Source organism: Dendropsophus ebraccatus, chromosome 6 (genome assembly GCF_027789765.1).
Source record: "Dendropsophus ebraccatus isolate aDenEbr1 chromosome 6, aDenEbr1.pat, whole genome shotgun sequence".
NCBI lineage: Eukaryota > Metazoa > Chordata > Amphibia > Anura > Hylidae > Dendropsophus > Dendropsophus ebraccatus.
Genome location: NC_091459.1, coordinates 54,172,457 through 54,199,515, shown reverse-complemented (window position 1 = coordinate 54,199,515; position 27,059 = coordinate 54,172,457). Strand labels below are relative to the sequence as shown.

Below are 27,059 nucleotides of genomic sequence, written 5' to 3'. Positions count from 1 at the left end.
CTAACTTTAACCTTAGCTTGTTAAAGTGACAATGTCACCTCCTTTTTGCATTCTGACATCTCTACACAGGTGTAAAGGGTAAATTTAGCGGTTTTCATACTTTATTTTATATCATACTTCATTGTGCTTGTTCAAGTAAAAAGTCATCTTTTATCAACTGCAGATTGTGTTAAGTGGGCGGGGCCTATCACTGGCTGTATTCTTTGTTACAATCTTACTGCTTGAAAGACTTATTCTTGGAGGTTCTGCCCAGATCCTCACCGTAGGCTCCTTGGCCTCCCAAGTTCTGTGCAGAACTTTGGGGCATTTATACACTAGCTCAGGAACTTATTAAAGGGAACCAATCACCGGAAAAACGCATATAGAGCTTTTGAAATGTGCTGTTAGAGCACACAGCACACTTGCCACACGTGTTTCCATAGCCTCCGTGCCTTCCCCGTGTAAGCCGCAAAGTAACTTTATAAAACTGGCGCCCTGTATGCTAATTACCTGAGGTAGTCACCTAGGCGGTGTTCGGCTAGCAGGTAGTCACGGTCCCCTGGGCGTTCTACCGCTGTAATCACGCCCCTCTGGGCGTGATTCAAATGGCCGAGTAGCTGTGACATTCGGATGCCGGACGCCGCCGCACATGCGCAGTGCAGCCGCTTCCATTCCGGCGGTACTGCGCCTGTGCAGAATAGCCTCGAATAGCCTGTTAGCCGGAGTTCGAGGCTATTCTGCACAGGCGCAGTCCAACCGGAATGGAAGCGGCTGCACTGCGCATGTGCGGCGGCGTCCGGCATCAGTACGTAAGCGGGCCGACGTTGGGCACGGCGCGCTCCCGAGTGACGCCACAGCCACTCTGCCATTTGAATCACGCCCAGAAGGGCGTGATTGCAGCGGTAGAACGCCCAGGGGACCGTGACTACCTGCTAGCCGAACACCGCCCAGGTGACTACCTCAGGTAATTAGCATACAGGGCGCCAGTTTTATAAAGTTACTTTGCGGCTTACACTGGGAAGGCACGGAGGCTATGGAAACACGTGTGGAAAGTGTGCTGTGTGCTCTAACAGCACATTTCAAAAGCTCTATATGCTTTTTTCCAGTGATTGGTTCCCTTTAAGCCCTTCTTTGTCTATGAATCTGATTACCCTTGTGAGCCCTCTCCTCTCCTCCCGTCCTATCTTTTATGGATTGTGTATTATGAAAGTTGGTGCCCTCCCCATCCTCTTTCAAAGAGGGAAAGTGATGAAGAAAAAAAATGTTAATAAAAACACTTATTTAAGAAAATTTTAAAAAAAAACTACCGGAGATTAATTATATTTTTGATAACTTTTCACTTGTCTTTTTTTTTTTTTTTTTAATCCTTCTAGATTTTTTGATATGGTGAACAGCATCACTGAAGAAAATGGAAAAAACTCAGATGAAGTGGATTGCGATGGAGATTCCTTGGAAGTTAGTTCACTGACACACTGTGACATCGTAGCAACACTGGGTGCCTGAGTAGAGTGAGAGGGTTCTGCAAACTGTCACAAAAGGCAGATTATTAAAATTCTCCTGATCATGTCCTACTGATGTAGATGCAGAGGCTGTAAGGCTTTATTCCCATGTCTCGTGCATACAGTCCATGTACAAAAGAAGTGCTACAGACTGGATTCATGGACCTCTCGGCATCATGTATCTTTGCGGTACTGTATAGCGTAATAATTAAAAAAAATTGGAGCTCCCAGCAGCATAATGATGCATGATGCCGGGAAGGCCAAACTCTGTTCCGTTGCACACTATCCGTGTACATGGACCATACACAAAACCTTACCATAACCAAAGTCCTTACTCTGAGCTGAACTCTCTGAGCTAAACCGTATTAGGCAATTGAAGCACAAAGTTCAATGGAAACTTGTAGATCTTCTGTTTATATGAGAAGCATACTTTATTGTCACAAAACAAATAGTTTTCACCACACACATTCCTTTAATTTCCTGCTAAAAAGCTAGAATCGTTGGTGCTCAATCTCATAGTTTTATGGCCACATTCTTTGTTAGGCCTTATTCCCACGTTCCGTGCACAGTCCGTATATATGGATGATGTGCAGCGGAAGGGAATATGCGAACTGTTTTGGAACGCCCACCATCATAATGATACATGATGCCGGGAGCTCCAAAGCAGTTTAAATCTTAGGTATTGTACTGACACAGCCGCATGAACTGATGACATGTATAAATTAGTTTTTATTAATAAATACAGGATTTGACCATTTTGTTTTATTGATCAATACAACGTGGTCTTATTTTTTTCCCCCTAGTTTGATTATGAATATGATGAAAATGGCGACAGAGTTGTGTTGGGTAAAGGTACACACGGAGTGGTTTATGCAGGACGGGACCTCAGTAATCAAGTCAGGATAGCTATAAAGGAGGTGCCGGAGAGGGACAGCAGGTATGTCGTTTACTGTAGAAATTTTAAAAATACCATTTTAATAATCATAGTAAAATAAAAAGCGATGTGTTGGAAAAATATAACAAAGTATTATTAACAAATTGTGTATTAATGTCAAAGTGTATAGCGGATGTCTTTTTTTAAATTTATTTGTACACACAGTAGGTTTGTTTTTGGCCCGTATGTTAAATAAAAGGAGAAGTCCGGCAAAGAATTTTTAAAAAAAATCAGCTGCAGGAAAGATCAGGGGGGAACATGATAAAGAAAGTATACTTACCCATTCCCGAACTCCCCGCAGCACCATATTACCACTCCCAGACCCCCTCTGGCCTCCTCAACATCAGGACCCAGTTGATGAATTGCTAATTGCTCACTCAGCCAGTCAGTGACTGGGGTGGGACTGTGCAGTCACTAACAAGCTGAGCGAGCAATCTATCAGCTGGTTTGTGACATACCAGTAAGCCAGGAGAAAAGGATCTGGGAACGGAGGGGAGATTTTGGGGGGGGGGGGGGAAGAATACATTTATTATGTTTTCTTTGAAAAATACCATTTTAATAATCATAGTAAAATAGTAAAATAAAAAGTGATGTGTTGTAAAAATATAACAAAGTATTATTAACAAACTGTGTTGCATTCCCCCCACCTCCGTGTTGCATTGTTCTGCATTTGAATACTGGTGGCTGAAGTAGTTGGATGAAGCCCTAGGGAGTCCTGGAAATATTGAAATTGCCTGTGGCCTATGACTGTATCCATGTTTTCTTGAATTTCTTAGGGCTGCATCTAACTTCTTCAGCCACCGGTAATCAAATGCCAAACGATCGTACTCATGAGCATGCTTAAGTTGCGCTCATCTTTAGTTTCCATATTTTGATGACAGAATATTATCCTAGTAAATCTGCTATGTTATTATAACAAAATGGCACAAAAGCAATTTGACCATCTATATAAAAGGAGCTTCGAAAGATGGTTTTGAGTAAGGCTGGGTTCACACTACATTTTTGCAATCAAAAACGGATCAGTTTTTTTTAACATACACAAAAAACGTCGTCAACCTCATTTTTGTGTCCGCTAAAAAAAAGTCAGTTTTTTTAATAATAGAAATCAATCTCTACATTACAGCTCTACATTTCTCCACATACACCGAAACATTCAGTTTGGCTGTGTGCACGTGTTCTCAATAGGGAGAGGGGAAAAAACTGATGGCTTTATCTCCCGATGGCTTTAAAGGGGAGCACCTGTGAAAAAAAATCTTTTAAATCAACTTGTGTTAATTATACAGATTTTTAATTTACGTCTATTTAAAAATCTCCAATCTTCCAGTACTTACCAGCTGCCATATATCCTGCAGAAAGTAGCATATTCTTTCCAGTCTGATACAGTGCTTTCTGCTGCCACCTCATTCCATAACAGGAACTGTGCAGAGCAGTAGCAAATCCCCATAGAAAACCTCTTCTGCTCTGGACAGTTCCCGACATGGAATCAGTATAATAAAAACTGCCTTGTGCCAATCCTTGTTCTGGTATACAGGGAGCTTTTCAATCCCAGACATAATCCAATAAATAAAATGTACCTGAAAGTCCAAATAACTGCTTTACTTTCCAATAAAGATTTACAATAAATCCTTTTTTACATGTTCACCAATAGTGCACTGTTCGGACAATACATTACAGTCTCTCTTTAGCTCAGCCGAGCTTTCCATTGGACATTCAGACGAAGGTGTTCAGCGTCAGCCAACGCTGCTGGTCTGCGACGTTTCGAGAATACAATCTCTTTGTCAAGCATGATTACATGTATCCCATCACCAATACAAATACTTAGGAAGTCTTGCGATGCTTCCGATACTATAACACATAAACATGAATGTTAAATACTTATCTTATTAAAAAGTCCTCAATTACTTTTCATTCCTATGAAACATTTAGTATCAGGAGGTCATCACAAAAATGGACATGGACAGAGGTGGCAGCATGGAGCACTGTCAGAATGGAAAAAAATACAGCACTGCTGCAGGACTTACTGCAGCTCTGAAGGCTGGAAGGCTGGAGATTTTTACATAAAAGTAAATTGCAAATCTCTGTAACTTTCTGGCATCAGGTGATTTGAAAAAAATAATAATAATTCACAATTCAATAATTTTTTTTGCAGAAATCAATAGTCCAGGCGATTTTAAGAAACTTCGTAATTGGGTTTATTAGCCAAATATGCCATTATCTGCATTTAAGAAGCCTTCTCCCAGGTCCCCCCCCTCCCTCCTCTTTTCCATCCACTGCAAAAAATCGGGAAATTGTGACTTGTTGCATCAGACGTACCCAGTCTGTTCAAGGGAGAGGGGAGGAGGAAAGAGGGAGTTAGCAGAAAGCAGATAACAGAGGATTACAGGCACAGAGCTGGGTGACAGCTGTAATCAGAGCTCAAAGAGGTCAGTGGTGACTGTCACAGGAGATAATGAGTGAGGTATTTGTACATTAACTCTTTGTTGTCCTGTTTTGGTCTTTTATTTAGCTCTCTCCATAGGAGAACAATGAAAAATAAAAATGCATTTTTCGGCTAATAAACCTAATTACAAAGTTTCCTAAAATCGCCTGTACTATTGATTTCTGCAAAAAAAAAATTCACGACAGTGACACTTTAAGCATTAAAAGGAAACCAGCAGTTTAGAAGATCCCTAGTGCACCAAACCTTCTAATGTTCAAACAGTGCTGAGGATAAAGGTAAGATAATGACCTTCATTCTCAGGATCCCGTGCACTGTGGATACATGACAGCAGGTTAGAGTCGTCCAACTGTGCTGTAAGTTTCCTTTTAACACCTTCATGACCAAAGGTCATTGATGCTCGGATGTCCAGGTCAAATTAAAGCAATGTTCCTCCTCTCTTTCTAAGAGCTATGACTCTTTTATTTTTCCACCTACAGGGCTGGTTGGGGCATCATTTTTTGCGCCATGTTCTATAGTTTTTATATTGGTATATAATTGGTGTAAAAGAAAAATTGGATCCCAATTTATAACATTTTTTCTGATGTATAACTTTTTTATTTTTTTTAATTTCTCTTTTTGTTTACCCTGTTTACTGCGCAGGAGCAATATTGTTATAATTTTAACACCTTCTGCACCGGGCTAATTTTCGTTTTTTCCTCCTTGTGCTTAAAAGGTCATAGCAGTTGCATTTTGACACCTACAGACTCACATGAGCCCTTATTTTTTGCGTCACTAATTTTACTTTGCAATGGTAGACTTAATTTTTGCATAAAATATGCTGTGAAACCAGAAAATTATATGCTCAGTGAAATTGGAAAAAAAACGCAATTCTTTTTCTTTGGGGGAGCTTTGTCTTTACTCCGTGTGTCCTATGGTAAAACTGTCATGTTATATGTGTATCTCAAGTCGGTACGATTTAAAATGATATGCAACTTGCATAACTTTTATATTAATTGATGGCTTGTAAAAAAAGAAAACCTTTTACAGAAAAAAAAGTTGCTTAAAATAGCTCTATTCCCATGTTTATAGCGCTTTTATCCTTTGATCTATGGGGCTGTGTGAGGTGTCATTGTTTGCGCCATGATGTGTTTTTTCTATCGGTACCTTGATTGCGCATATGCGACTTTTTTAAAAGCTTTTTATTACAATTTTTCAGAATTTTTTTTTGCGCTTACACGGTTAATTTGAGGGATCAGAAATGTATTTATTTTTATTTATAAAATGGGAAAAGGGTAATTAAAACTGCTGAAGCCGAAAACAATAGAATGCCGAGCTGGGATCAGCACCTTTACGGCGCAGCCCCCGGCCAGTGCCGGATGCAACAATCGCCCCTCCGTGACTGTCGCGCACACCATCCACACCACTAGACACCAGGGATGGCTTAAATACAGTATTCAGATGCAACTGTTAACTTTGACAGCTGAGATCTGAATACTTAATTAGCGGGCATGGCGATCGGACCGTGTCCTCTAATAACCCTCGTGCGGGACGGGGTTAATAGATCGGACTATTCCGCACGCTACGATATATAATATGTTTATTTTTTATATATATTTTTATTTGTATAATAGGAAAGGAGGTACTTAAAAGTACTTTTATTGGAGTTTAATTTCACAAGGGACTTTTTAAGTATATATATTTTTAAATACTATTTAATACTTAATTAGTCCCCCTAGAGGAGACTTATATAGGCAATCACTAGATTGCATATACTGATCAATGCTATGCCATTGCATAGCATTGATCAGTACTTTCGTTGATCTGTGCATAGAGTCTGCCTGAGAGCGATGGAGGTAAGTCTTTCAGTGTAAGTGATTAGTCTGTAACAGGTGCTTATCCTGTCAGTGACTTCCTTAAACACCCTTATCTCTATACATTGCAGCGTTTAAGTACACTAAGGGGTACTGACAGGAAGCTTCGTGATTGTGGCTGCCTGTTATTACCTTTAGATCCTGAGACACTAAAGTGTGCGGGTTCAACCACATTAAGGCTACATTTACACTGCAGAAGTGCCGCTTGAAGTCCTGCCCTTTCCATAGACTCTATATTTGCCAGCAGATTATGCCCTCCTCTCAAAGAGTTGACATGTTTGGGCATCGGCAATAGAAACGTAAAAGGGTTAAATAACCTCTTCTTTGAGAGTGATCTTCCTTATGTAGCTATTCTTCCTCAATTGGCTACTCCCAAATCCCTGCATAAAAATCAAGGCTGAAAAAATTACTTTGCTTCCAAAGTCTGACTTGGCAATCCTGCACTTACAATAGTAATGTTTGCAGAATAGACGCACATGACTCACCTAGCAGAATGCCAGATTCATATTCCATCCGGCTAATTCAAAGCATGGAACATTTAGTAAAGATCATAAAGAAGTGAATGTGGCCCAAGAAGTATATGTTCTTTTGCTCTATAAACCTTTTTAATAAATGTAACTATTAATGCCAGTGCGAAAATGCCTCAGGTTATGCAATCATCTAGAATACTGAATCCTTCTGCTCCTTTTGTCTTTCTATAACTTATTTTCTTTTATTCTGTGGCTTGGACATTTCTAGTTCTTTGTAACGTTATTGAGAAAGTAGGCCAAAACTCAACTAGATTGCTTCTGCCAATAATTGTGCTTAAAATTCTGCAGCTTCTGGCCAAAGAAGTCAAAGGAGAACTTCGGCCAAAACAAAAAAATATATTGCAAGTGGAGGGTGCAGGAACATAAAAAAAGAATCTATACTTATCCATCCCATCATCTATACTTACCCATCCCCCCCACCCCAACCGCACCACCTTCCTTAATGCCAACAGGCTCCAGTTTCTGCTGATTCACAACCTGGCACGAGGGGCCTGCTGGGCCAGACAGTCACTGCAGCAGTGTCCCTCCCCAGTCGTTAACTGGCTGAGCGGGCAATCTTGAGCCCAGTTCGGACTGCGAGCTGGAGAAGGCTGGTGGGGAGTATGTCAACATTGAGAAAGTGCCCGCCTATATACACACACACACACACACACACACACACGCTCCAAACCTATTGAATGCTAGGTGTGTATTTAACCCCCTAGATGCCACGGTCAATAGTTACTGCATTGTCTAAGCAGTTGACCATACTCATCTAATGGCTGTTTCCTCCTTTCATCCCTTGACACAGTTGTGGGGTGCTGGGTTGTTGTGGCAATTGGAAGCCTAGTTGCCAGGTTTGTACTAATAGAAAAAGGGGATCAGAACATTATGTTAAGAAATATTAGTATTACAGTGTAATGTACAAGTGATTCTTTTCTTCCAACAAGTGCAGACAAACATTTTCCCATTTGGATTTTCTAGACAAAAACAGGCAGAGAAAAAAAGCCTGCATGCTAATAGCAGAAAGTCTGCCAGTACGTAACCAAGAATCTGTCCAAGGACAGAACAAATCTGAAAGCTCTTTCAGTCAGGCGGGCAGTGTTTTACCAGTGTGTTCACTGATACCCAACTTATATCATTTTTGTTCTTTTTAACTAAAAAAAATATGTAGCTTGGGGTAGATGGGACATTTTGTTTGCTTTTTATTCTGTTTTGACTATGTTCCCACTATTGAATTTTACCTCAAAATGATGGCTGTGTATTGATAATGATGACAGCAAACAATCACCATGGACTTTATTTGCGGCCATCATTACAAGGATAAATCCTGTAGTGGGAACATAGCCTTTAACTTTTTGGCATTGGGTATTAATTTTTGTTTATGCTTATCACCTTGCTAGATCAGAATTGTTTTGTTTAAATAGTTCAGACAAGTCGACACGCAGAGATACCAAATATGTTTGAGTTTTGGGGATTTTTTTTACATTTTATTTGAAAAATTGGAAAAAGGGCGTGATTCAAAGTTTTAAAAGTTAAAATTATAACTTTTTTTAAAAAATTTCATTAGATTGCTTATACTGGTCAATAATGTTAGATCGCTGCTCTGCTGCTTAAGTTTGCCACAGGAACTACAGCTGCTACAGAGGTCTAGTAGAGTCAATCATGGCGACCAATAAGAAACATGTTATTGTGTTACAGCTCACCTGACAGCCCCAGCAGCTGTTAGGTCACATGTTGCAGTCTGATGTCCACACCTGGTAGTGACAGGCAGGTGTCAGCTGAAACTTACAACCAGCACCCACTGAATATAACACAGACTCAGCTCCTGAGCCCAAACTATATGCAACAATCGCCATGCCACTGTAAAAAGGCACATCATTGGTCATTAAGAAGTTAACTCCTTAACCCCTTAAGGACGGAGCCAATTTTCGTTTTTGTGTTTTAGTTTTTTCCTCCTTGTGTTTTAAAGGCCATAGCACTTGCATTTTTCCACCTAGAGACACACATGAGCCCTTATTTTTTGCGTCACTAAATGAACTTTGCAATGACAGGCTGAATTTTTGCATAAAGTACACTGCGAAACCAGAAAAAAATTCAATGTTTGGTGAAATTGAACAAAAAAACGCATTTCTTTTATTTAGGGGTGTTTTGTTTTTACGCCATTCGCCCTGGGGTAAAACTGACTTGTTATGCATGTTCCTCAAGTCGTTACGATTAAAACGATATATAACATGTATAATTTTTCTTTTATCTAATGGCCTATAAAAAATTCAAACCATTGTTAACAAATATATGTTCCTTAAAACCGCTCCATTCCCAGGCTTATAGCGCTTTTATCCTTTGGTCTATGGGCTGTGTGAGGTGTCATTTTTTGTGCCATGATGTTTACTTTCTATCAGTACCTTGATTGGGCATATGCAACTTTTTGATCGCATTTTATTACATTTTTTCTGGATTTGATGCAACCAAAAATGCGCAATTTTGCACTTTAGGATTTTTTTGCGCATACGCTGTTTACCGTGCGAGATCAGGAATGTGATTAATAGTTCGGACGATTACGCACGCGGCGATAGCAAACATGTTTGTTTGTTTATTTATTTACTTTTATTAAAAACATGGGAAAAGGGGGGTGATTCTGACTTTTATTAGGGAAGGGGATTTTTACTCATTATAACACTTTTTTTTATTTTTTTACACTTATACTAGAAGCCCCCCTGGGGGACTTCTAGTAGAAGTATACTGATCTCTCATTGAGATCTTTTCTGTATAGTTATACAACTAAGATCGGCACTCAGATGCTTTTGGCTGCTGCAGCCGAAAGCATCCGAGTGCCGAGTCGGGATCAGTGTAATTTGGCGGAGACCACAGCCGGCACCAGTCACGGAGATCGCTCCTCAGGGACAACGTCCCGGAGGAGCGATCTCCGCCACTAGACACCAGGGAAGTGCTGCGTCCAGTAATCGGATGCAGCTGTCATCTTTGACAGCTGCATTTGATTACTGTATTAGCGGTCACGGCGACCGGACCGTGCCCGCTAATACCCGCGGTCCCGGGCTACAAGCGGCACGTGGGACCGCGGTGGTTCAGAGCACCGCTGAACACCTCTCGTGGACATATGATGTACCGGTATTTCATATGTCCCTAAGAGGTTAAAGACCAATGACATGTACCCATATGCCATCATGCCCTTAGGAATATTCAGAGAGGGGTCACCTTGGCCTTGCTATTAATGGGCGCGGTCCAATTGCCTCACCCTTTATTTAAATGTCTTGTATTCCCCATCCATCGTTGTCTAGTGGGTTCGCTCATCCTGGCTCGGCATTCGATTGCTATGGGCTTCAGCAGCCCATAGTAATTGAGCACTGATCTCATTAATCAATGCACTACCTATGTACTGCATTGATCTCTATGAGAGATCAGTTTAGTTAACATAGACTACAAGTTACATGGAGTGTAAAAAAAAGGGGGGGGGGTTCATTAATTAAAAAAAAAAAATCCCATAATAAAAATAAAAAAAAATAAAAAACGTATTTGGTATTTGTACATGCGGAATCACCCAAACTATTAAATTGTGACATTCCTGATCTCGCTAAATTGTAATAAAAAGAGATTGAAAAGTCACATATATGCAAGCAAGCTACCGATAGAAAGTACAGATCATAGCACAAAACATAAAACCTAACAGCCCCATAAACCCAAAAATAAAAGCGATGGTACATGTCAGTTTTACCATAGTGGGAACAGAGTAAACACAAAACCCTCTGAAATGAGAAAAAAAATCTTTTTTTTTTTTTTTTTTTTTAAACAATCTCACTGCACAAATAGTTTTTTTTTCTGGCTTTGCAGCATATTTTATGGAAAAATTAATTTTGTAAAAGTACAGTTGGTGTCACAAAAAATAAAGGCTCATGTGGGTCTGTAGGGAAAAAATACAAGCGCTTTGGCCTTTTAAACACAAGGAGGAAAACACGAAAGTACGAAAATGAAAACTTGCTTTGTCCTTACTGGGTTCAGGGGTACCCTGGTGATTTTTTTTCCCATTTCAAATCAACTTGTTTCAGAAAGTTATAAAGATTTGTAATTTACTTCTATTTTAAAATTGAAATATTTCCAGTACTTCTCAGCTGTCCTAGGAGTCTGGGAAAGCATTTATACAGCTCTACATATCACCACATACCCAGGAACACTCACATGCACATGTGTTCTCAATAGTGAGAGGGGAAAAAGCTGATTGCTTTATCTCCTTTAAAGGGGAACACCAGTGGGAAAAAAAATATCTTTCAAATCAACTGGTGTCAAAAGTTTATGCAGATTTTTAATTTACGTCTATTTAAAAATCTCCTATCTTCCAGTACTAATCAGCTGCCATATGTCCTGCACGAAGCGGTGTATTCTTTCCTGTCTGACACATTGCTCTCTGCTGCTCCATGTCAGGAACTGTGCAGAGCACTAGCAAATCCCAATAGAAAACCTCTCCTGCTCTGGACAGTTCCTGACATGGACAAAGGTGGTAGCAGAGAGCACTGTGTCACACTGGAAAGAATACACCATTTCCTGTAGGACATACAGCAGCTGATATGTACTGGAAGACTTTAGATGTAAATTACAAATCTATATAACTTTGACACCAGTTGAATTGAAAGGAAAAAAAAATACCTGTGTACCCCTTTATTTATAGTGTACCTCTGGACCTGCCTCCTATAACTTTTCAGTCAATGATTAACTTTTAAAAGCACTTTGAAATAATTTTTTTCTTTATATCTTTGTATCTGTTTTTGTATTTGCTTTCTTCAGCAAACTTTTATTTGTATCTGCAGGTACTCCCAGCCCCTCCATGAGGAGATTGCACTTCACAAGCATCTCAAACACAAGAATATTGTTCAGTATATGGGCTCTTTCAGTGAAAATGGCTTTATAAAGATTTTCATGGAACAAGTACCAGGAGGTAAGGCTGCATGTGACGTGTGCATGCAGACCTATCTTGCGTCTATGTGTTGTGCATCTGTTATTCCCAGTAAGCAGCCATTTCATGCTGGCAAGAGGGAGTGTACGAAAATGCATTATATTGGCTCTCAAGGTGCTCCCAAATAAATTTAGAAAGGTCAATATCACCATTTTGTCATTTTATTTGAACCAAAAGTAAATATAATAAATAAATATAGTTATATTTACAACAACAATAATAATAATAATAATAATAGTAATAAGAAATATATACAATACAAATAAGAGACCAAAAAAATTCATAAAAATAGAATAAATAACTATATATTATAATGATCTCCATTCTTCCAGTAGTTTTAACTGCTGTATCTCCTGCAGGAAATGGTGTTTTCTTTCCAGTGTGACACAGTGCTCTCTGCTGCCACCTCTGTCCATGTCAAGAACTGTCCAGAGCAGGAGAGGTTTTCTATAGGGATTTGCTCCTGTTCTGGACAGTTGCGGTCACTGAAAGAGATGGCAGCAGAGAGCACTGTGTCAGACTGGAAAGAATACACCACTTCCTGCAGGACATACGGCAGCTGATAAGTACTAGAAGACTGGAGTTTTTTTTTTTAAATAAAAGTAATTTTACAAATCTGTATAACTTTCTGACACCAGTTGCTTTAAAAAAAATTATTTTCCCTCTGGAGTACCCCTTTAACAGAAGCTCAGGCAAGGTGACTGTCCCTAATAATTCTATACAGAAAAGGGTGAAAAAAAATAACACAAAATCATACATACACATATAGGTATCAGGTTATTAGTACCAAGATATTGGTGATACATTTTATTAATCGGTAGCTCTGCTAAAAGTCGCCTTGGCCTTACACAGCATAACATGAGACACAGGCAAGTAGTCATAAGGCTTTCTGTGGTTGCTTAATTCTAGCTGTTATTATTAGACAGACAGCTGTTTGTGTGTCTGGGGATCTATATATACAGAGAGGGAGAAAGCAAGTAAACATACAAGTTCACTGCTGGTTTTGAGAAAAAAACAAAAACATAATTTACTGAAAAACTCAACACAACACATTAGATTTCTGCACAGGCCACAGTTACCCTCTTTGTGTTTGCCCTTGAACAAAAATTTCAATTACGTGTGTGGATTCTTCTTATACAGATGTTGAAGGGACATTTTTTTTTTCTTCCAAATCAACTGGTATCAGAAATTTATGCAGATTTGTAATTTACTTCTCTTTAAAAAGTCTCCAGTACTTATCAGCTGCCATATGTCCTGCAAAAAGTGGTGTATTCTTTCCAGTGTGACACAGTGCTCACTGCTTCCACCTCTGTCCATGTCAGGAACTGTCCAGAGCAGGAGAGGTTTTCTATGGGAATTTGCTATTGCCCTAGACAGTTCCTGACATTGACAGAGGTGTCAGTCAACATAGGGGACTGGAAAGTATACACCACTTCCTACAGGACATGCAACAGCTGATAAGTACTGGAAGAATTGATATTTTAAAGTTAAAGCAAATTACAATTCTTTATATATTTCTGATACCAGTTTATTTGAAAGAAAAAAAAAATGGATTTCCCCTTTTAATGTGCATATGAGGAGATGTAAGCCAAAACAGTTTGACGCCTTTCCTATTGCAGTGAACTTGGGATCTTGTGTCCCTGGTGTATGGCAAGGTTAGGGCGCAGATTCGGCTTTTCTTCCTGGTGTACGGAAGCTGGGGGATCGGCGAGTCTGGGGGAGGTGTGGCCTCCTCTGGTGCTTATTTACACCTGCTCGCAAATCAAAGCATAAATATACACCTGCTAAGGAGCAAGTGTAGATGTCTGTGCCCGCCATACGGCAGGTGCAGGTCAGGCCGGTTTCAAGAGGCATGCCACTCCTAATGAATCTGGTGGGAAAATTGGGGACTGGGCCTAATGTAAGATAACGTACGAGTACACTGACCTTCATAAATGTCTCCCCAAATGTTAATTTGCCCCTTATGGTTGTGCAGCCATGGTCTCAGGAGAAGGCACAGCACAGGTGACATCTCTCCATGCCATCAGCTAGGTTCTGCATTGGAGTATTTAGTATAGGATGCTGATGTGCATGAAGGGGCAGGATCCAGCTGGAAAATAAACCATTATTATGTGCATAATGCTGCCATCTTTTCTGTTATCACAGGAAGCCTTTCTGCTCTTCTGCGATCAAAATGGGGACCTTTGAAAGACAATGAACAAACCATTGGATTTTATACCAAACAGATTCTTGAAGGGTTGAAGTATCTTCATGATAATCAAATAGTACATCGAGACATAAAGGTCTGTGGTGTACAGGCGGAGGATATTTGTGCGTGCAGTTTAGAATGTTTATTTTGTATTGTGTAATATGCACTTGTGTGGGGTGCTGTGCCAAGCACCAGGTGGTTTATTCTGCCATAGACCATAAATAGTAGAAGAATGGCACAGATCTTTGATGCTTAAGTATGCAAGCACATGAACCTGTGCTAACATGTATGTGACAAACACGGCTTACTAATCAACCACACAATATTTTACATTTTCCCAGTTAAAATAAGCAAAACAGTAGCAACTAGTTCCAGCTGCAGAGACATTTACCCATAATATACAGAAAGGAAGATGCAGGATGGTGTTGTAGCACAGCACAGGCAATAACAATTGAAAAAATAATTGTCTCCAGGAGGCTGAAGCAATAGAACGCAGAGGTCATATACACTGCACACTGATCTCTGAGTAATCAAGGAATTACTCATAGAGGAGTTCCCTGGGGAGACTACAAAAGTGTTTAAAAAATAAAAAAATGTGTATATATGTATGTATATAGATCCCATTTTAGACATAGGCCCAGATATATCATCTCTCTCAGCGTCCGCGCTCCTAAATCATCGTGGGCCCTACAGGAACTACCCACTCAGCCAGTCAGTGACTGCAGCTGTGTCCCGCCTCGCTGAAGCTGAGTGGGTATTTCTGAGTGGGGCCGTGACATCTCAGGATTGGAAGCCATGCGGGGGACCATGAGCGGTGACCCTGCACTGCAGGAGTACGGGGACGGGTAAATAGGACTTATTAATTATGGTCCCACCACTCCCTGCCCCTTTGTATTTTTCACTGTTGCCCAGAATACCTATTTCATTTCTGCCTCTCTCTAACACACACACAGCCTGCTGCAGCCATAGCACACACACACAGTCCCCTACAACCATAACGCACACACGCAGCCTGCTGTAGCAATAGCATACACAGCCTGCAGCAGCCATAGCACACACATGCACACAGAGCCTGCTGTACTTATAGCGCACACACACAGCCTGCTGTAGCCATAGAACACAGCCTGTTGTAGTTATAGCACAAACATGCACAGCCTGCTGCAGCCTTAGCGCACACACAGCCTGCTGAAGCCATAGAACACACAGCCCTCTGCAACCATAGCGTGCGTGCGCACGCGCGCACACACACACACACACACACACCCCTACAACAATAACGCACACACACGCAGCCTGCTGGAATCATAGCGCGCGTACACACACACACAGCCTGCTGCAGACATAGTACTTACATACACTTACACACAGCCTGCTGGAATCATAGCACACACAAACACACAGCCTTCTGTAGCCATGCACACGCAAATGGCCTTCTGCAGACATAGGGGGAGATTTATCAAAGGGTGTAAAATTAAGACTGGTGCAAACTTCCCACAGCAACCAATCACAACTCAGCTTTCCTTTCAGCACTGCCTAAAGCTGAGCTGGGATTGGTTGCTGTGGGTAGTTTGCACCAGTCTAAATTGTACACCCTTTGATAAATCTCCCCCATAGTGTACACACACACACACACACACACACACACACATACAGCCTTCTGTAGCCACACACACACACACACACACACACACACACACACAGCCTGCTGCAGCCATAGCACACTGGAAAAAAAACACAATCTCCTGCCAGAGAAAAAACACCACATTGAGGACAGAGGTTACTGCTGCACTACTTATGGCTTCTCTTCCTCCTCCGCCTTCTCTATACTGTACACAGGATATCTTCATATTACACTGCTGCTCATATACAATCATCCAGTATCCAGTAAGAGCAGGGATGTACAGATATCCCCCTACACAATGGACTCTTCCAGCTCAGAAACAAGCTGCCAACAACTTTTCCCCGAGCACCCTTATCTAATAGGGCCAGTGCTTTATTATTGTTATATGGAGGAAAATAAATGTATGTGAGAAAGGGTTTTTTTTGGTTGTTATAAATAAGTTCCTTAGTTTGATACAACATAAACTATATTGATGAGGAATTAATATGAAACTCAATTATAAAGTTTTAAAGATTTTTTTTAAAACTGGAGTCTCCAACTTGGATTCCAGCCAAAACTAGCTCAGGACTCCACGACTGCGACGCCACAGCCCTGGTATAGGGGATAAATGTGAGACTAAAGAGGGTTCACAATCTGCAGAACTAGGCCCGCTCCATTTATTCTCTGGGGGAGATTTTGAAAGTAGCTGCTACTGCTAGAAGCCCTATAGACAATGAATAGAGTGGCAGTACACATGCTGACCCCTTTATTCAAAACAAAAGATTAGGGGCCCCATTCTGGAGATTGTAGGGGAAGGGATTGGAGGGGGTCCGACCGCTGAGATGTGGAGGGGTATTATTTAACCCCTAGACGACCCAGGGCGTATAGTTACGCCATGGAAGTCTGTCCCCAGACGACCTAGTGCGTAACTGTACGCCCTGGGTGTTTCTCCCGCTATGAAGCGTGCTCCGGAGCGGAACGCGCTTCATAGCAGGTGGGGGCCGGCTGCAATTAGCAGCCGGGACCTCACCGGTAATGACACGCTGCAGCGACCGCGGCGTTTAAGTGTAAGTGACAGGGGGAGTCCCCTGTCACTTACCGATCGGGACCCCCGCAGTGTGACTGCGGGGGTCCCGATCTGTAAAACGGGCCGCCGGAGGTCTCTTACCTGCCTCCGTGCGGTCCGATCGGCGATCTGCTACACTGAGCCTGCACAGGCAGGCTCAATGAGCAGATCGCCGATAACACTGATCAATGCTATGCCTATGGCATAGCAATCATCAGTGTAGAAATCAAACTAATCTATGTAAAAGTCCCCAAAGGGACTTCAAATGTGTAAAAAAAAAAAAAGTTAAAAACACTATTACACTACCCCAAAACCCCTCCCCCAATAAAAGTTGAAATCACCCCCCTTTCCCATTATATAAATAAAACATATAAAAATAAATAAATAGATAAACATATAATATACCGTAGCGTGCGTAATTGTCCGGTCTATTAAAATATAACAAGCGTCATTGCGAACGGTAAACGGCGTACACGAAAAGAGGGGAAAAAGTGCGCGGATTACCGATTTTATGTTACATTATATATATAAAAAAATTTATAAAAAGTGATCAAAACGTCCGATCTTCACAAATATGGTATTAATAAAAACTAGAGATCATGGCGGAAAAAATGACACCCCATACAGCCCCATAGGTGAAAAAATAAAACCGTTATACGCGTCACAATAGTCCCATTTTATTTATAATTAATTGCCAAAAAAAAGGATTTCATTTAAAAAAAATATATAACATTAGAGAATCTGTGTAAACCTGCATATGGTTGTGTTCGGACTGACCTATAGAGTAATGGTATCATGTTGCTTTTACCATATAGTGCATTACGTAGACACAGGAACCCCCCAAAAGTTACCATATTGCATTCTTTTTAGCGATTTCACCAATTTATATCTTCATAAATAATATATTTGGAATTCCATCATACATGTTATGGTAAAATGAAAGAAACCATTACAAAGTACAACTATTCCTGTAACAAATAAGCACTTACATGGCTTGTAGATAAAAAACTGAAAGTGCTGGAGCTCTTAGAAGGGGAGGAGGGAAAAACGGAAACACTAAGATCAGAATTTGCGCGGTCCACTGGGTCATTTTGGGCCTGGTCCTCAAAGGGTTAACTGAAAATGGAATACCACTACCGTTTCCAAATCTTAGTGGTCGGATACTCTACAATCCACTCCCCCAACTAGGCACATGAATGAGATTGAACGGTTAATAATTTGATTATCTTTTCTACATTTTAGGGTGATAATGTCTTAATAAACACATATAGTGGGGTGCTGAAAATCTCTGATTTTGGTACATCAAAGAGGCTTGCTGGTATCAACCCCAATACAGAGACATTCACTGGTAAGACTATTGTGCAATATTGTTGTTGTTGTTATTATTATTATTATTATTATTATTATTATTTATTATTATCATTATCCATGATGATGATAATAACAATAATTTAATTATTACTGTCATTTTTGCATGTTTGCCCATACCTCTATGCCAGTCACGTACATTTAATAATAAAAATCACTGTGATAGCTGGTGCCTAGTGCTACGGTTAGTTTTTCATGTTACTAGGACTTGTTTGTAGTTAGTCCATTTCAAATGAGATCTAAGATATGAGTATTAATGTCATATTCTTAGTTTGCTTGTATTTTTGAACGGGCCATGCATAATTTGTGTGTGGTGTCCCACCACAGGTGTTTCTAGTCTTACACCTGTCGCAAAAGTTTTATCCTCTAAAGTGAGGTGGTGATGAAGTTTTATGTAAGTTTCACCACCAGATGTCAGTGTTCATAATTCTGTATGTATTGCACAGCTGTAGTCACTAAAGGGTTGCTGTTTTGTTATTTGATTCTGTGAACCAATGGGAGATGCTCTTTTTCTCTTCTACCTATCTCTATCTTCCTTCCTCTGCACACTCTATTCTTCACTGCTCACAGGGACTCTTGCACACCCTGTAGGAAGTAGTCACTTGGGGAGAGGAAGTGTAGCCTTAGTCACTTAGTTTTCCTCTGATTCTCTGATGAGAAGGACACACACAGATCAGGCATCCCTGCTGTACTTAGCCAGGGCCTGACTCTGTCAGGTTCCCTGTCTGGGACAGACCAGCTGTGGTAGTGGACACAGACACAAGTGTATGGAGAACCCAAAGACTTTCTTTCTACAAGCTATAACTACAGACACTACGCAGTAATAAGTCCCTGAAGGAGGACAAGTCAGAGATCACCCCATCCGATGCCGAGAACCTCTCTTAACAGTGCAGGGCTGTATCCTAGGACAGAAGAACTGACCCAGATAGAGCAAAGTAACGTGTAAAGGTCTATGTCAGTCATGTCAAACTCTGGCCCATGGCCCAGAGTTTGAATTACATCTGGACCACCATAGCTACTATATAAGAGACTATGGGGGAGGGCTGGCTACTATATAAGAGACTATGGGGAGGGCTGGCTACTATATGAGACTACTAGGGAGGGCTGGTTACTATATGAGACTATTGGGGAGGGCTAGCTGCTATATAAGACTATGGGGGACGACTGGCTACTATATGAGACACTATTGGGAGGGCTAGCTACTATAAAAGAGACAATGGGGGAGGGCTGGCTGGCATTAATCCCTTTCTTGGAAATCCCCTTTAAACCAGTTAGGGGCAATCCTTTCATGGAATTCTGTTCTCATAATGATATCGCATTCACTTGTTTAGCGCAGATAAATTAATGTGAACTTGCCCTCAAAACATTATAAAATATTTTGGAGTGAGATGAATAGATTTTCTAGATGAGTTACTTTTATTTTCAGAAATGCACCAGCTTTATCACTGACCAGTATATTTCCTGCAACTCTGCATGATGTTTTCCTTGCATTCTTATGTCTGATGTGATCAACTCCTGTATTAACAGCCTATTGTCAAACCACTGTTTATGCAAATACATAGCACGTATGTATTTTTTTATTGTATTAAAGTGGTTTTAGGTCACACTCATCGTTTTGTTTCCATTCAACATATTATCGGAGAAGATCTCCCAATGTTTATATTAAACGAATGCAGCAATGGATAAATGTGGCATCTATTGCATATAGACAGATATGGGATCAGTTAAAAAAATGGTAATCTATTCACCAAAGGCCATTGTAGCCCATTGTAATGGATGCCATTGTAGCCCATTGTAATGGATGCCATTGTAAGACTCCCATTAGGTTATAATGGCATTCATTTGAGAGATATCTAATAAAAAGTCATTGACAATTACTTTGATATGATTCAATTAAAAGGGGAATCCTTCACCAATAGACTATAATGAGATCTATATTAAACATGGTATAGTGCACTCTTCTATGATTTTCTCATATTTAAGCTGATCAGCAGGTATCTTCTGCCCAGAAATGTGTTGTGTGACTGAGATCCTAATGGAATCAAAAATACTCCAGTGTTTCCTGGACTGTACATGTATGATCATATCTGTGTATCCATACATGGGTAACACAGATCATATCCGAAGCCTTCACCATTTTACCACTAATAAATACATTCTAGGCATATAAGTACAGGCGATTTTAAGAAACTTTGTAATTGGGTTTATTAGGCAAATATGCCATTATCTGCATTTAAAAAGCCCTTTCCTAGGCTCCCCTCCTCTCCTTTCTGTCATCCACTGCTCAGAATCAGGAAATCTCATTTAGACGCATCCTGTCTGTTCTATGAAGAGGGGAGGGGCGAAAAGAGACAGAGGAGAAATGCAGCAGAAAACAGAGAACACATGATTACTCAGCAGGGGAGCTATTCAGAGTGCTATTCAGAGGTCAGATAGGTCAGTGGTGACATCAGAGGACAGAGCTGGGTAATGTAGCTTTTAATTAACTCTTTGTTGTCTTGTTTTGGTGTCTCCTTTCCCTCTCTCCATAGGAGAACAATGAAGACAGGGGGGAGAGCTTCAAACTGCTTTTTAATGAAAAAAATAAATTTTTCGGCCAATAAACCCAATTACAACGTTTCTTAAAATTGCCTGGACTATTGATTTCTGCAAAAGAGTCACGACAGTGACTCTTTAACCCCTAGGCGACCCTGGCGACCGCTCTGAACCGCCGCGGTCCCGGGGGCCGCTCGTAGCCCGGGACTGCGGCTATTAGCGGTCCGATCGCCGAGCCCGCTAATAAAGTAATCGGATGCAGCTGTCATAGTTGATAGCTGCATCCGATTGCTTGATGCAGCCTTTCCCTGGTGTCTAGTGGGGTAAATTGCTCCTCTGGGACGTAAGATCCACATATCTTACCCCGTCTGGGGTCATCGATCTATGTTGTATAATCTATGCAGCACAGATCTGTATGAGAGAACAGAGTACTTATACTAGAAGTCCCCCAGGGGGGCTTCTAGTATAAGTCTAAAAGTAAAAAAAAAAGTCATTATTAATAAAAAGCCCCCTCCCCTAATAAAAGTTTGAATCCCCTTTTCCCACGTTATAAATATAAATAAATAAATAAATAAACATGTTTTGCTATTAATTTAATCTCATTCCTGATCTTGCACAGTAAATGGCATAAGCGCAAAAAAATCCCAAAGTGCAAAATTGTGCATTTTTGGTCGCATCAAATCCAGGAAAATTATAATAAAAAGCGATCAAAAAGTCGCATATGCGCAATCAACGTACCGATAGAACACATCATGGCGCAAAAAATAACAACTGGCACAGCCCCATAGACCAAAGGGTAAAAGCGCTATAAGCCTGGGAATGGAGCGATTTTAAGGAACATAAATTTGTTAACAATGGTTTGAATTTTTTACAGGCCATCAGAAAGAATGAAAGTTATACATGTTGCATATCGTTGTAACCGTAACAACTTGAGGAACATATATAACCAGTCAGTTTTACCCCAGGGCGAACGGCGTAAAAACGAAAAAAAAAAACAAATAAAAGTAATGCGTTTTTTATTTTTTTTTTCAATTTCACCACACATTGAATTTTTCTCTGGTTTCGAAGTGTACTTTATAAAAAAAAAATCAGCCTGTCATTGCAAAGTACAATTAGTGGCGCAAAAAATAAGGGCTCATGTGGGTTTCTAGGTGAAAAAATGCAAGTGCTATGGCTTTTTAAGCACAAGGAGGGAAAAACGAAAACGCTAAAATTTTAATTGGCCCGGTCCTCTAAGGGTTAAATTCGAAAACCATCAGTCAATGGTTTATAATTAGTATTGAGCGAGCAGACCTGTCAAACTGTTTGGGTTCTGCAACCTTCACCGAACCTGAAAGCCTTAGCATTTACAGTGTAACTGTCATATTTTTTTTTATTGCAGAAATCAGTAGTATAAGCGATTTTAAGAAACTCTGTAATAGGTTTTATCAGCCAAAAAAGCCTCCTTCTGTACTCAAGAAGCAATCTCCCAGCCTCCCCCCCCTGACTTCTTATCTGTGCATTATCAGGCAAACACGTCTTCATTACAGAGAAGCCAGTGAAGACGGGCTCTGCTCTCTCCATTCTATCCTTATGGAGGGGGGAGGGGCCGAGGGAGATGAGTGAGCAGGAAGAGGTGACATGAAGGTCAGCTGTTTGTAGACTGTCTGGGCACCTAAACCGCAGGATTCTGGGGTTCAGAAAGGTCAGTGCTTATCTATGAACTTACTGAGAGAAGATTGCAGGGTGTTGTGCTGTGCAAGACTGCTCCGTGCTCAGTCACTCCTAACAGCCCCTCCCCTCTCCATAGCCACATAATGGAGACAGAAATCCTGCTTCTTCTGAAGGGAGGGGGGAGGCTGGGAGATTGCTTTTTCAGTCCAGAAGGAAACTCTTTTGGTTTATAAAACCTATTACAGAGTTTCTTAAAATCGCTTGAACTGTTGATATTTAAAGGAGAAGTCCAGCCAAAATAAATTTTTGATATGTTACTTATGAAAAGTAATACAAATTTCTAATGTACATTAATTATGGGAAATGCACATATAGGGCTATTTCCCTTAATTTAGTAGATCAGGAAGTGTTAGAATTCTCTCAGATCCAGTGACGTCACGACGAAAGGTGTAATTCCTATGGAGTGTCCAGCAGGGGGCGCTCTCTATATAGAAGTCTATGGGACTTTATTGATTCTATGAATTACTATGTAATGTAATGTAGTGTAGTGTACAGTGCTTTATTGAATGAATAAATCTATGGAATACTTTGGGGAGCAAGTGTCCCTGCTCCCCAAAGTATTGCATAAATGTATTCATTCAATACATTAGGATATCACAGTAAGCCCGCCGATCCACCGCATTCCCGCCGATCCGCCGCATATACACTGAACTACAGCTCCCATCATCTGCTTGTAGTATGAATAGGTGATGGGAGCTGTAGCTGTAGCCTATGGCTCCAGCCATGGTTTTCTGGACTTCCTTGGGCTGCATCCTACTGCAGGCATCGGTATTCAAATTCAGAGACTTTCAGACCAGTTAAAACAGACAAAAGCATGCTTGTGTTGCGCTTGTCTCTATATGTGGGAAATCAAATATTGAGTGTTCAAGTGTCAAACCCGAACAGTTTGACAGGTCTGCTCAACACTAATCATAATCTTACCCATACTGTATTTCTTTTGGGCTGAGAGACATCATATTCAACAAGAAACTTTCCTTTCATTCATTGTGTGTAAATAAAACTGTTTTGCTTTTTAGGCACTCTTCAGTACATGGCTCCAGAAATCATAGATAAAGGCCCAAGAGGATATGGGAAGCCTGCAGACATTTGGTCCTTGGGCTGCACAGTTATAGAAATGGCAACAGGAAAGCCTCCCTTTTATGAACTAGGAGAACCACAAGCCGCCATGTTTAAAGTAAGTGTCATTAACATTGTAGCCAAATGTGTCCTGAGCATGGTTTATAAATATACTTTTTACTATGATATAAACAGGTAATTTAATAATGAAGCAGTGTGCGCTGCGTGACATTTGAGGAATACATCAGGAAGGTGTGCCAATGTGTACCATAAAATACTTGCAGACTAATGGACTGAATGTTAGTTACTAGTTTCTGATCAGTCTTCCAGAACATACCCTTTTTTTTCTTTGTGGGACTTCGCAAGAAAAGAACCAAACTTGCTAATTAGTCAACTATGATGGATTTGTCTTTGTTAATATGCCGTTTTTTGTCCTGCTACAGTGCACCCACCACTTTAGAAAAAGTGGATGGGGCAACCACAGCCTACAGCTGTGACTGGCAAAAATCAAAGTGGCATGGAGTTAGGAAAAGCATCTAACAGGACCTTATAGGAGTTCTAAGATGATGGACCCGGTGGCCTTCGTTAAGTCTCACCTGACACAAGCACATGTCAGCACTCCATGATCATTGTTGCAGCTGGGCCAGTTGGGTGACACAGAGAATACTGCTAACTACAGCATGCAAATGGTTAAACAAACAGTTATCATCTTATCCCTTCTGCTCCTGAGCCCACTATACCATACTCCTCTGTGACTCCATAACATCTACAAACAGCTGACAATGGTATAAAATTGCAAAATGAATATCGATCACTATACAGATACCCTGCCGCTTTCATCTCTTTAGATACCTGTTGGTCCATTGTGAACTGTTTGTAAAAGTTTGTATGTGGTTGAAAATCCCCTTGGCTACTTCAACCTTTTAAAGCACTACCTATTGATTTTTAACTTTGGTACTGTAGCTGCAGTTTACAAAGAAATAGCTTGTACAATGTGCAATCTTGTGGACGGCACCTGTCCCTCAATAGTTAAAGGGGTACATAAACCATTTACATTTCTTAATATAGTGCTGAAGCTGCATAAAACATAATAAACATGCTATTCTTACCTAACCATGCACCCCTGGGGTCCCCCGTATATTGCTTCTACTGCTTCTTCCAAGAAGGACTCATCTCAGCAGTGACAGTCCGCACATCCAATCACTGACTAAGGTGGTACAGCGCCACAGCCAGTGATTGCTTGGGCAGACTATCACTGCTAAGTCAAGTCCGCCTTGAAAGCAGTAGCGGGGAACGTTCACTGGGGGATTTGAAGATGCTGTAGAAGGACCTCGGAGGGAGTGTGGTTAGGTGAAAATTACATGTTAGTTATGTTCTATGCAGCCCCAGCATAATATAAAAATGTAAATGGCCGGAGTACCCCTTTAAAATCAATCCGTAGCGCTAGAATACACATGCTTTTGGAATGCGTGGCAATCACGGCCTCGTTTATCCTCAATAGTCACACGATGTTGCTAACTGAACTCAGCCTAAGGCTGTGGAAACAGCCTTAGGGTGCGTTCACACGTTCCACATTCACAGCGGATTTCATGCTGTATGTTTTAAGGGCCTATTACATGGGTCGTTTAGAGGAGCAAACGAGCGCTCTCAGCGCTCGTTTGCTCCTCGTTCCCCGCTCGCTGCAGCCGCTATTCAACGTGGCTGCAGCGAGCGGGTGAGTGCGGGGGGGGGGGGGGGGGGGGCTGCCCGGGTGATCGCTGATCGTCCGGGCAGCCCATAGGATATAGCAGCGTCTGCTGCCGACGCTCCCTTTCAACGGAGCGACGGCAGCAGATCGCTGCTATATCAGTCGCTTGTTTTTCAACATGTTGAAAAACAAGCGACTGCAACGATCAGCCGACATGAACGATGTCTGCTGATCGTTGCACTCTATTCCACGGGACGATTATCGTCCGTAGCGGCCGATATCGGCCGAATACAGACGATAATCGTTCCGTGGAATAGGGCCTTAAAAGTGAAATCCGCTCTATGGCCCTGCACTATCGCAGTCGAATGAAATCCGTGTTTAACTAATTAGCTGCCGGTAAAAGTAATAAACGCCCATGCTCCCTTGTCAGGCTCCTGCTCTTGGCTGACTGACAGCCCAATCAGTGCGCTGTCCTGCCGCAGTCAGTGATTGGCTTTTTTACCTGCCGTAATTAATAAAAAACATTAGGATGCCTTCATAGTGGAATGCAGAATATGTTTATGTGATTTTATAATTTATTGCATCATATTATTTTGTAGGTCGGCATGTTCAAAATCCATCCAGAAATTCCAGAAAGTATGTCGGCCGAAGCTAAAGCCTTTCTGTTGAATTGTTTTGAGCCAGACCCTGTAAAGCGTGCAGCTGCTCCTGAGCTACTTATGGATGAATTCTTGAGGGTTTCAAGTAAAAAACGGAAGTCCAATCTTAAGCTATCAGGTAACCTACAGACCTCATACAATACATGAAACAGGTGAACAGACCAGTTCTGTGATCCTAATACAGAGTCTTGTTGACAATAGTGTCACTGTCCATTACCAAGGGAGAGAGGTTTCCTTCATTCTAGGCTATAAGGATTCATCAATTTGAATATTACAGAGTGACCTGCAGTACTGTGTATAAACTACCTACCTGTCAATATGGTCAATTGATAAAAGACCAAGATATGTCTTGATGGCTGGAATAGACACCCGCACATGTCCTTTGCACAACTAGAAGTATCCATGTTTTCCAGAAAGTGGGATTCAAATGCCAAGTATTTGTTCACTCATCTCTACTCACTACCCTGATAGTTAGTAGAGATAGGGGTGTAGTCTACAGAATGTGGTCCTTTCGGGGGGTTTGTTACGTTTTGTCAATTCACCTCCTTTGTAAATGGAATATGGAACATGAAAACCACTCAAATTAAAAGAAGGCCCCAAAATCCACAAGGTGGCCTTTTATTTCTGAGGCCTGTATGTGAGTCAAGGAGATCTCTAAGGATGGGATATTATAGAACTGGGATAATAAACTATACTGTAGAATTAGGGTAATAAATATTGAGAAGAATTTTTATGTTACTCTGCCATGTTAGAAGAAAAAATAAATAAAAACTAACAAAGAATGCAGCCCTAAGGAGTCTGGGAAAACATGGATACAGCCTATGGCTTATGGCTGTATCTACCATGACTCCCTATGTCTGCATCTAACTTCCTTAATGCCACTGTACACACAAGTTGTCTTTTACAGACAGGTGAATATACGTCCAAATTTATTAAGCTGGATTCACACATAATTTTCATTGTTTACAGAAAAACGCCATAAAAATGCATTTTTATTGAAAAACTGCTGT

The 27,059-nt window shown here is 40.9% G+C and overlaps 1 protein-coding gene across 2 annotated transcripts in view; it reads left to right on the top strand.

The window, feature by feature from the left end:
- MAP3K5 (mitogen-activated protein kinase kinase kinase 5) overlaps nucleotides 1–27,059 on the top strand; it is a 103,535-nt gene that overhangs the window by 64,048 nt on the left and 12,428 nt on the right. For both annotated transcript variants that reach the window (XM_069975007.1, XM_069975006.1), the window contains 7 exons: nucleotides 1,353–1,434; nucleotides 2,282–2,415; nucleotides 12,032–12,159; nucleotides 14,323–14,459; nucleotides 18,274–18,379; nucleotides 23,664–23,821; nucleotides 25,990–26,167. In XM_069975007.1, the coding sequence (XP_069831108.1) occupies nucleotides 1,353–1,434; nucleotides 2,282–2,415; nucleotides 12,032–12,159; nucleotides 14,323–14,459; nucleotides 18,274–18,379; nucleotides 23,664–23,821; nucleotides 25,990–26,167 (923 nt within the window). The remainder of the gene's footprint in view (nucleotides 1–1,352; nucleotides 1,435–2,281; nucleotides 2,416–12,031; nucleotides 12,160–14,322; nucleotides 14,460–18,273; nucleotides 18,380–23,663; nucleotides 23,822–25,989; nucleotides 26,168–27,059) is intronic.